Source organism: Panicum virgatum, chromosome 8K (genome assembly GCF_016808335.1).
Source record: "Panicum virgatum strain AP13 chromosome 8K, P.virgatum_v5, whole genome shotgun sequence".
NCBI lineage: Eukaryota > Viridiplantae > Streptophyta > Magnoliopsida > Poales > Poaceae > Panicum > Panicum virgatum.
Window position 1 is genome coordinate 41016272 of NC_053143.1, and position 11140 is coordinate 41027411.

At 42.8% G+C, this 11140-nt stretch overlaps 1 protein-coding gene across 1 annotated transcript; it reads right to left on the bottom strand.

Annotated features, from left to right (window-relative positions):
* Window positions 1–462: 462 nt before the first annotated feature.
* On the bottom strand, window positions 463–5415 carry LOC120644688 (long chain acyl-CoA synthetase 2-like). Its single transcript, XM_039921367.1, has 19 exons — window positions 5161–5415; window positions 4942–5005; window positions 4768–4857; window positions 4604–4660; window positions 4490–4538; window positions 4129–4205; window positions 3836–3875; window positions 3654–3748; window positions 3393–3557; window positions 3061–3171; window positions 2868–2955; window positions 2712–2778; window positions 2542–2617; window positions 2315–2432; window positions 1867–2112; window positions 1638–1777; window positions 1355–1537; window positions 1118–1237; window positions 463–1001 (listed from the first exon to the last, which is right to left on the bottom strand). The coding sequence occupies exons 1-19, from the start codon at window positions 5307–5309 to the stop codon at window positions 948–950; spliced, it is 1989 nt and encodes a 662-aa protein (XP_039777301.1). The 5' UTR covers window positions 5310–5415; the 3' UTR covers window positions 463–947.
* Between the last annotated feature and the right edge of the window lie 5725 nt (window positions 5416–11140).

An 11140-nucleotide genomic window follows, 5' to 3' on the forward strand; every position in this document is an offset into this window, starting at 1 on the left:
CCGAGGCGGTTAAATTACGAAATTGTTTGAGGAAGATCTTGTCCAGCATGACGCTGGTGTTGATATTGGTGACGTTTCTTTATGCCACTACCTCTTTGGAAGCAATGTCAATATCTCCTCGCACCTATGCACTAGGCGAAGATCTATGAAGGATTCAGCGAGCAACAGATAATCCGGATATCAAATTTCTAAGCAGACGAAAGCTGTGATGGATTGATGTCGCCGTGTGAATACATTGTAAGATTGAAGCGGGAATGAAGAAGAAATTTATTTGAAGCTTAGTCTTCTAGTTTTCTGTCTTTGTTTATAGCCTTCTTTCTTGTATTTGTGAATTTCCTCATTTGAGATTTAGAGTCTAAGAATTCTTGTAACTCTGTTGGCTATAGTCATTCGCTTGTGAATGATTAAGGCCGGAATTTTTTCCATAATCTAAAAAAAATCTAGAGATAAAAGTTCGAGTAGTTTACATCTTGTAACTCAAGTTTTATTTGTAACAAACTCTATCTTGTACAATGCCACGCTATGGGCTTTTCCTTGCTATATAAACGTGCAACCGTGGATGCCTGGAGGCTAACCACTTTCCTGACAGATCTTACAGGTATTTCTCATTCTATATATGTTAACTGAATTTACATGAAAGGCACCTCATGTTATTAATAATATTTCAAATTCCATACAACGCCAAACTGGTTCCTTTCAACTGACAGAGGCCGGAGACTTGCCCTTTTTCTTAAAAAAAGGTCTCGAGGGAATGATGTAAATTTATCCATATGACCTATCACCAGCTTCATGACCCCTTGCATCTTGGCATAAGACCGAGCCCAGATGCCTTCAACTCAAAAATCCTGATTATTAGAATGTACACACTTCTGAAGAAATCACAATGTACCGCCAGGGCCATTGCCACTGTTGGTAGTATATATTGCCACTGTTGGTAATAAATACTGTCACAGTGCAGTTCTCCCGTCCTTGGCATCCTTGTACATCTGATCAATGCATTTCTGCAAAGAATTCGTTCTTTACATGAATAATAAAACTATGAAAATTTTCATATTTTTTAAAGAGATCACCAAAATAATGTATAACTTTTGTGCAAATTTAGATTATTTCCTCAAACCTTGTAATATTTGAGCAGCTGGGGTCTCTTAAGCTTAAAAGTTGGAGTGATCAGATCCTTCTCTATGCTGAATGGTACCGGCTCCAGGTGAACTGCCTTCAGCATCTCAAAGCCTCTCAACTGGATGCATGAAATGATTGTAGTTTTTACTTATTGTTTTTCTGAATAATTATACAAGAACCGTGAAAATAAATGGCCACAAATGATCACTCGCTATATCGAGTAGTATTGTCTTACCCCGAGTTTCTTGCCAGTTTTGTTCAGCTCATCCTGAATGTAACCCCTTGCTTTTGGATCATTACACAGCTCTGCAAAATCACCAGCCTTCTTGTTGGTTGCTACCCATTCCTCAAGAGCTTGCCTCTCAGGGACAACCACAGCAACAAGAAATGACTCAAAGCTGTTCCCATATACCCAAACCTGGTTCACAGAGGAGCCAGCATATAGATCAGTTAAATCTGAGCATAATTATATGTTCAAGTACTTTGATTTAGGTTTATGTTAGTATCAATCAGCATACCGAAGCCACAAGAGGGGACTGCATGTATGCACTTTCCACGACCTCAACTGCTACATACTCTCCCTGGGATAACTTGAAGATGTTCTTCTTCCTGTCAATGATCTTCATCGCGCCATTGGGTTGCCACTCTCCAATATCACCTGCACACACAAGATGATGGCAAGTTTCTAACAAATTAATCATCTTCACTAATCAATGATATAGTTAGCTAGAAAGAAGTGAGTTTCACCTGTATGGAACCAGCCATCTGAGAACACTTCTTCAGTGAGGCTAGGGCGCTTGTAGTACCCAGAGAACAAGGTATGACCCCTCAAGCAGATCTCACCCCGGGGCGTTTCTGACAGAGCATCATAGCCCATTTCAGGGACAGACTCTAGTCGCGCTTCGATCGTCGTTACAGGAGGGCCAACTGTTCCAATCATTGAGAAAACATTGGCGATTGATGTGAAGCATCCCGCACAACTCTCAGTGAGCCCTGCATATCAATATGACAGGTGTGAGACTGCATGTTTCTCAGGACCAGACTTGTATATATACTAGAGTTCTGTTAAAAGGTTTAAAAACCCCAATACTGATTTAAACAGATGAAGAAAGATTGGTAGTGTATTTTCATCCAGAAAAACTAAACTGAGTCATGTTAAATGATAAAAATATTGTCTGAAGACTGAAGCTCTCACCATATCCTTGTACAAAGACGCTGCAGCTGGTTACCCGCATGAACTCTTCGATTTGCCCTGGCAAAGGTGCTGCCCCTGCTATCATGAGACGGATACGTCCTCCAAGCCCCTCCTTTATCTGTACGAGAAACAATATAAATGTTTAGAGCTTTTTAAACAGTTCACCCCCAGGCCGCATTTTTTTTAAAACAGAAAGAAAAAATAAAAAAGTTCAAGACTGTACGTACTTTGCTGAAAACTATCTTGTCGAAAAATGGTGATGCTTCATGCTGCTTCAGCCCTTTCCTCATATTGGCAAGTTTGCTGATGGCAAATGAACATTTTCTTATTTTATTTCAAAGGTAAGCATGCATGGAATTAAGCTTCTTTGCATATTCAATCTTGTGGTGCTACTCACTAGTTGTAGGCATACTGAAAAAGGTGTTTGGCCAACATCCCTCCAGACTGAATTTTCAGATTTATACCTTCAATTAATGAGATCCACAGATTATGATTATGGCCGAAATCCAGTTGGAATTGAGAACGATAAAGCTATTCTGGATTTGTCTTAAACCTGTGTATATACGATCATAAACACGAGGAACACCACAAAATATTGTCGGTTTCATCACTTGCACATCCTCCATCAGATACCTAATGTCCTGTTTAAAAAATTACACCTCAATGGTATATGAGAACAGACACTGCAAAATTATTTATTTAGAAGAAAACCACAGAATTATTTCACTGCAAAATTTAGTTTGTACCCCTTGCCAGAATCCAATGGAAGCTCCTTTAGAGATACAGTAGTTCTCAATTACTTGATCAAATATGTGTGCTAATGGAAGGTAGGAGAAATACGAATCCTCTTCAGTGATCTGCATATATTATCAGGTCAATATTACTTTCAATTTGGCAAACTCCTTGCAAATATGTTTTTGAAGAAATCACAGATAAAGAAACCATGACAAATTTCACACTAGCTGTTGATCACATTACGCCTTTGACTAGATGTTGATCACATTATGCCTTTGAGGCTTTGATGCAAAAACAACAGTTGAAGAATTATATTTACACATAAAGGACTATTAGAGCTTACCACTTTATCTGTCTCTTTGAGTAGGTGTTCCGTGGTCATGACACCAGCAATGATAGCCCTGTTTGTGATTATCACACCTTTGGGATCTCCAGTTGTTCCACTGGTATACATGATTGTACAAATATCATCCTTTTGTTTCTTGGGATATTCGTAGTTTTGTTTTTCCTATTCAAACAAAGCACTCTGACACGTCATGACATTCATAACGAACTAATAGTCCTTAGGTATCAGTTAAGAGTTGTAATAAGAAATCAGACTAACCATTGAAGAAAATTCTTCCCAAGAAAAGCAAGATACACCAAATTTCTCAGCTTCCTTTTTCATCTCAGTTGTAAAATATCCAAAACTAACAATCGCTGAAGATGCAACGAGTCATTAATGATCATATAATGATATAAAACTACAGATAATCATACTAAAGTGTTGATGTTCAGCAAGCTAACCTCTAAGGTGTGCTGTGCACTTAGGGACTACGGCTAGTATCTGAAGAATGCAATTCAATGACTTGTCAGATGTAAACAGATAATGATGTGTAGCATTGATCTCCAACACTAATTTCAAATCAGTTACATTGATTTTAGCAAGTTCAGGACAGGTTCTGTTGTATGGTATGCGTTAGCTAATCATGTAATTGAATTTAGATTCAAAATGCATGTTGCATATATCGCAAACATGTTAATCAGTACGGTGAAGAAGGTAGTAATATCATTTGAAAGGGGCAAATGTTTTGGCCTACTGATTTGATCTTGCTCTCCTGGACAAAAGCAATGGATATCTCAGCATGGTCCATGATGAATTCAACAGCATTTGCTCCTGCATTATGTTACACCTTAGACGTCAGTAACACAACGGGATTTGATAAAGTACAAACCAAACGACAAAAGAATCAAGCTGTAAGCACAAAACAAAGGGCAAAAGAATCAAGCTGTTCTGAGTTATTGCTTTATTCCCAGACATTTTTGTGCACTCTAAGCTTTTTTGCAAACACATTTAACCATGTGCATAAATCTGAATATCTGTGCATTCAGATATATTCAGGTATTTATGTCATAAGCCATTTGTATCTTGGTGAGTGCTATGAACCATGGAGAACATACCGAGGGTGTCATACAGTGGGACATAACATATTCCTTGACTGTTGCATGCCTGGCAAAAAAAAGTCAATAAACTCTAAAGAAGAATTCTGGGAGAAACAAACAAAATGAGATCACCTGCATGGCCATAACCCATTCTGGACAGTTGGAACCATATATGCCACAGTGAGCCCCCTGTCAACATATCGACTTGATGAATTAGTTTTCAAGCTAGGCATGCATTTTCAGGATGAAGAGAAAATCTCAACATAGACACAGGCAGGTCAGCATTTGTCTCTCACCGGGTTCACATCGAGGCTTCTGATTGCTGTTCCAATCCTCATGACCTTCTGGTACACTTCCTCATACGTTTGCCACACATACTCACCGGCCTAATCAAAATGAGTTTAGTCACTGACAACAAAACCAGAAGATTGCAATCAAAATAAAACAAGCAGCAGAGGCTATGATTTTACCTTGCCATCTGTGACTTGACGCTGGCCGAGCATCCTGTTCTTGGGGTACTTCTTGACTGCTCCACTACAAGAACAAAAAAAAAAGGAAATTTTGAGCAACATTATCTGAAAAGACTTTACCACTCTAAGATAAGCCTCAAGCCAGAGTTCCCGTAGAATCTGGTGAAAATGCTGGGGAGCTCATGGTGGACACAGAGGACACAGTGCCAGGAACCAAACCTGAAGAAGTCCCAGGGGGACTGGACGTCCGGCGGCAGCTCCATGAGGCCGTCCTTGGCGTACACGCTCCGGTAGACGGGCCCGGCCGCCGGCCTGCCGCCGGCGGCCGGCGTCGCCTCCCCCACCTTCACGGTGAACATCTCCGCCATCCTCCTCTGCACCGGTGGGATCTGGGCAACAATGCGATGTGGATCTCCTGCTCCCGCTCCGCTGGATTTTTTAGCTTGCAGGTGGTGAGATGGAAGGCAGTTATGGCGGTGAGAAAGTTGTTGGGCAATTTAAAGCTCGTGTTACTACTATGCCGGTGCAGGGAGCTGCTGAATGCTGACTTCATGGCGCGACTGTAGAAGTCTTGTACATGTAGGTGGCATGACAGTGTCCTAGTTAACCTGATTGCATCTAGTTAAAACCTGATGAGCCAAAAGCCCAATACTGAAACTAAACTTGCTGCTCTTTTTACATGTAAACAGAATTGTTTTTAGGTGGCATGACTGACAGTGTCCTGCAATTCTTGCTCTTATTTAGGTTCAGTTGCAAGTGTTCCCATTCATGAATGCATGATCTGTACGCATAAACCTATATATACATGTTCTGCTGGAAATCTCTGCAACCCAAAATGCATATGAATCTGCATCTACTTGGGGTGCAGACAGACAGACAGAGAGCTGGGAAAGAAAACTTGCCAGATCAACATTAGGATTTAGGACCATCTGGCATGCAGCTGGGAGGGACAGACAGCAACATTGTTCTCCAGAACGGAGCAGGGGAAGAGTGAGCGTTGGCGGTTAGACCGACGAGAAATGGCGGCAATTGAAGGCGGGAAATGCAGGCCCCCCAAATTAGGATGCATCTCACCAACAGCTTTGGGCGGCATTGATGCCCGGGACTGAAAAACCGTTGCAGGAAACAGGAGCGTGCCACGTCGCTGAATGCCATCGAAAGAGCATGGTTAATAGAAACGCCGGCTGCCGAGTGGGAGTTGTCTGATCAATATGCAAAAAGTAGGAGTGGTAATGGTGAACCCCGCCATCTTTTACTGCTCTTCATCTTACCGAACCAATTAGAATCAAGGAATAGTGGGGACAACTACCAGCACAGCGCATTTTGCCGACTTCTGCTGGCGTTCCAGCAAATGCCCGCTTTTTTCTCTCTTTTATTTTCTCTCTCCACCGGATTGACCTGCGTCGGCTTCTCGTCTTCTATAATACTTGCTCTAGAAACGGAAGAACAAAAGGTAGCAGCAGAAATGAAGTCAAAATCACAAGGCCCACGGGCCTTCTGATAAAAAAACAATAGGTTGGGCCCTCAGGCCTTCTGCATCCTTTGGTTGGGCCGTGTTGACATGCCAGAGGCCTGTTGTTCACCTTGCTCCAATACATCTCTCGCTTTTTTTTTCTTGCTCCTTATGCATGTCGTGTTGTCCTTTTTTTTTTCTCCTCGTGTACTATTTTTGGGATAGGAAATCTACATATTTGAAAAACACTAGACTAGCTACACTCACGGCAACACTAGAAAATTATAAATGCATAAAATAAGTTGAGAAAAGAGGAGGGAAATTACAAACCAACCTTGCAGTGCATTGCCTAGTGTTCACATAATCATATCACCCAGCCCACGGGCCGAGCGTCGTGGTGAACATAGAGGGTCACGTAGTCCCTCCTTGCCATGCAAAATTTCCAATTAGTTGAATAGTAATTTTGATACTGTTCATTGCTTAGTACTCCCTCTGGTCCAAAAAATAAGTCACTTTAGGATTCAAAATTTATTCCAAAAAACAAGTCATCCTACCCTATTTAAAAAGTGCATGTGCATGCAAAAATCAATTAGTGTCAAATATAGTTAATAAATATGATCAAATATAGTTATTTTACTTTTTTATTAATTTGTCCTATTCTTTGGTCAGGCTCCACCACTGACTAGCCACCTTTTAAGGGTGCTTAATGATTCACATTTCAATATGAAGAGGATTCCATAGCAGCAAAATAATGTGTGTGTATCTGAGTTGTACTGTGTAATCTTAAAACAAAAAAACAAGCACAACTACGAAATGTTTCTGTTGCGTCGCCTTGGGTTTCACTGTAGTTGGGGTGGGATTAATTTCTTCTTAGACTATTGATTCATTCAGACGTTCCCTTGGAGGCGGCGCTGCCTCTTGAGCGCTGCTGAGAAGCCAAGAATGGCCATGTGGGACAAGGGTTTTGTGGGACGGTGCTTGGTGCTGGTTTTAAGAAAGTGAAATGGAGTCGGAGCGCTGCACCTGAATTTAATCTTCGTGAATGAGCTAATGGCGTGGCTTACAGTGGCTTTAAGATTTAGATAGGTTCGTGGTATTCGATTTGGCAGTGGTGAAGTGTAGGATACTGAAACTAAACTTGCCGCTCCTTTTACATGTAAACAAAATTGTTTTAGGTGGCATGATAGTGTCCTGCAAATCTTGCTCTTATTTAGGTTCAGTTGCAAGTGTTCACATGCATGAATGCATGATCTATACGCATAAACCTATACTACATATTCTGCTCGAAATCTCTGCAACCCAAAATGCATATGAATCGGCATCTACTTGGGGCACAGACAGACACAGGGCTGGGAAAGAAAACTTGCCAGAGCAACATTAGGATTTAGGACCATCTGGCATGCAGCTTGGAGGGACAGACAGCAACATTGTTCTCCAAATTAGGATGCATCTCACCAACAGCTTTGGGCGGCATTTATGCCCGCGATTGAGAAACCGTTGGAGGAAACATGAGCGTGTCACGAGACTGTATGCAAATTATTATTCGGCGTAGTAAACAGGAAAAAAAAGGAGGCCGCAGAAAGCAGAATCTCTTTAATACTATCCAGAGCTTTTTACAAAAAGGTCCTTGCATTTATTGAAAATCAAATCAAAGTCTAGGAAAGTCCGCAATTATTTCACAAAACCCATCAAGCTTCACTTAAATCTCTTTAATATGATTCACCCGCCAAAAGACGGCCAGCTAACATGGCCACCTCGCGGGCCGTTCCCGACCGTCGGATCAGCCGGGCGGATGGCTTAGTCGTGCGAACCCTGGGTTTTTGCAAAAGACTTCTATTTATTGAAAATTAACCTGCAGTCTAGGGAAGTCCGCAATTGTTTCATAAAACTCCTTGAGCTTCACTTAAATCAACCCACAGCGAGAAGCCCTCTTAGTTTTTTTTTGCAAAACTCCCCTTAGATTATGTTGAAATTAACCCGCAGTCCGTCTTTGGTTATTTCACAAAAGAAACCTCGGCTTTCCACGAAATGAGCCCATGGACCAACTCTTCTCTTCGTCAATTATAAAATAAAACCTCTTTTCCTCACAAAATAATTTGCAGTCTGTCTTTTCTATTTTTTCACAAAAGGAACCTCATTTTCCCATAAAATCAATCCATGCTCCACCTCACGACAATCTGAGACCTTATTTTTGTAAGAAAAAACGTACGAACCCTATAGCAATAGGTCGTTTCTAATACTAACACTACTTTCAACCACAGCAACACAAAATCCTATTTTGCTAAAAACATAACATCGTCTTCTATGGCTTTTCATGACACTGCCACAATAACGCGCTGTATTTTAATATAACCCCTACTTTCTTAAACGAAATACCACCACATCAGTTAATTGCCAAATTTCATGATTGAAAGTCAAAATCTCCTCATTTCACAATCACATTAAGCGTCCGACTAATTATGCTCCGCCCTCCCCAATAAATAATGTTACCCCTTCTTTCACCACCATAAATATAGCAAAAAAATGTCACAGTTACATTGATAACCAAAATAATATATTACTTAAATAATAGCATCACGACAATAGAGTGCCCAAAATATGTACCAAATCCTACAATGGGCTGTATACCATGACACCTATGCGAAAATAACGAAGCGACAGATTTGTCTTACATAGCTTGAAAGAATTGTACATTTGGCTACATACAATAATTACTACTCTATGCATGAACTAAAGTCTGTATCAACTACAATACAACGACATGAAATACATACCCTGCGTGGCAAACCCCCAAAGGTCTTTCTAATTGAAGTGAAAATCACACGGGCGCAGGCCTTCTGATCACAAAACAAAAACACTGGGTTGGGCCCTCAGGCCTTCTGAGGGGCGGTTTTTATATTTTTATATTTTTCATTTTCGTTTTTTACAAAAAATATATTTTCATTTTCGAAATTTACAGAAATATACCCCGGCCGCCCAGCTGCCGGGCGGCTGGCACCTGGTCGCCCCGCTGCCGGGCGGCAGGGACTTATCTGTAAAAATTTTCGTAAAAAAATTGCGTTCTAGTCCCTGAAGGACCGGTCGCCCGGCAGCCGGGCGGCCGGTCCATGGTAGCTGGTTCTTCAATATTTTCAGAGGACGGGAAGATCTCGTGTTTCATCTGCCTGCTGGTCTGATTGTGACAGGCTCACTGCTCTCTCTCCACCGAGCAAATCAGCACCTGCTCTCCTTTTTCCACGCCAAGCACAACAGAGCAATCAATTAGCAGCAGCAGCTCTCTCTCTCTCTTCTCTCTCATGCATGCATGCACACTCACGCACTGGCACATAGCACAAGCAGCAGCCAGAGCTCCTCTTTAATGCCCCCAGTTATTTCTTTTTCCCCAACCACACCACCGCCAGCAGCCTGGGCTCCTGCTCCTCACGCCATGTGCCTCCTCTCAAGCCGCTGCCACCTCTGTTCCTCACTGTCACGATCAGACCAGCAGGTAGATGAAACACGAGCTCTTCCTGGACGGGAGAGAAGAGAGAGTGTGCATGAGTGTGCATGAGTGTGCATGCATGAGTGTGCATGAGTGATAGAGAAGAGAGAGCTTTTGCCAGTGCGTGAGTGTGCATGCATGAGAGAGAAGAGAGAGAGATGCTGCTAATTGATTGCTCTGCTGTGCTTGGCGTGGAAAAAGGAGAGCAAGTGCTGATTTGCTCGGTGGAGAGAGAGAGCAGTGAACCTGTCACGATCAGACCAGCAGGCAAATGAAACACGAGCTCTTTCCGTCCTCTGAAAATATTGAAGAACCAGCTAGACTGGACCGGCCGCCCAGCTGCCGGGCGACCGGTCCTTCAGGGACCGGAACGCAATTTTTTTATGAAAATTTTTATAGATAAGCCCCTGCCGCCCGGCAGCGGGGCGACCAGGTGCCGGCCGCCCGGCAGCTGGGCGGCCGGGGTATATTCTTGTAAATTTCGAAAACAAAAATATATTTTTGTAAAAAATGAAAATAAAAAATATAAAAATATAAAAACCGCCTTCTGAGGGTGGTGCGGCCTGCAGGCCTTCTGCAACCTTTATTTGGTTGGGCCCTAGTGTTGCCAAGGCAGAGAGGCCTATCTGGAAATCTTTGTTGATCTTGGTTGCAGCGGGGCTACTACATTGTTGCCATGACAGCGGTTCAATAGATATTGTACAATACACTTTGGTGTTTATTACGATTAGATTATCTATGTTTTGTACCAAAGAAATTAACAAACATCATTGTTAATTTGTTATTTGTGCAAGTGAGAATATTCATGACCTGGCCAGGGCAGCCTTACCAATATTTTTTTGAGGCTTCTACATGGAAAGCCCTCTCCCGACATGCATTGGGTGAGAGCCCCCCTCCAACCTTATCCACCGTACCCGTCAGATAGAAATAAAAAAACATTTGCCTTCTTCCCCCCTTCCCCCTTGCTCCGCCCTGTGCCCCCCTCCGTGCCGTTCTCCCCCTCGTCGGCCTCGCCTCTCCCCCATCCCTTCCCCTTCCCCTCCTCCCTCCCCTCCAGCCAAATCTGCATCAGCGCCCCCGCCCCGCCGCCAACCCCCGCCTCACTAGTGTCGCCCCCAGTGCCGGTGAGGACTGCCATCTCCTATCCCTCCCCTATCCCTCTTCCTCCACCAAATGCCGCCGGCGGCGGCACCGTCCAACAGGCCTCCCCATCACCCAACCGACGGCGCCATCGCCGCCGGCCTCTCCACCCACAACCCACCACC

Coding starts and splice junctions, on each gene's coding strand:
- LOC120644688 (XM_039921367.1), bottom strand. CDS start 5,309: ATGGCGGAGATGTTCACCGTGAAGGTGGGGGAGGCGACGCCGGCCGCC. Junction 3,876..4,128: donor AGGAGAGCAAGATCAAATCA/GTAGGCCAAAAC, acceptor TGCATTCTTCAG/ATACTAGCCGTAGTCCCTAA. Junction 2,779..2,867: donor TTATGATCGTATATACACAG/GTTTAAGACAAA, acceptor CATTAATTGAAG/GTATAAATCTGAAAATTCAG.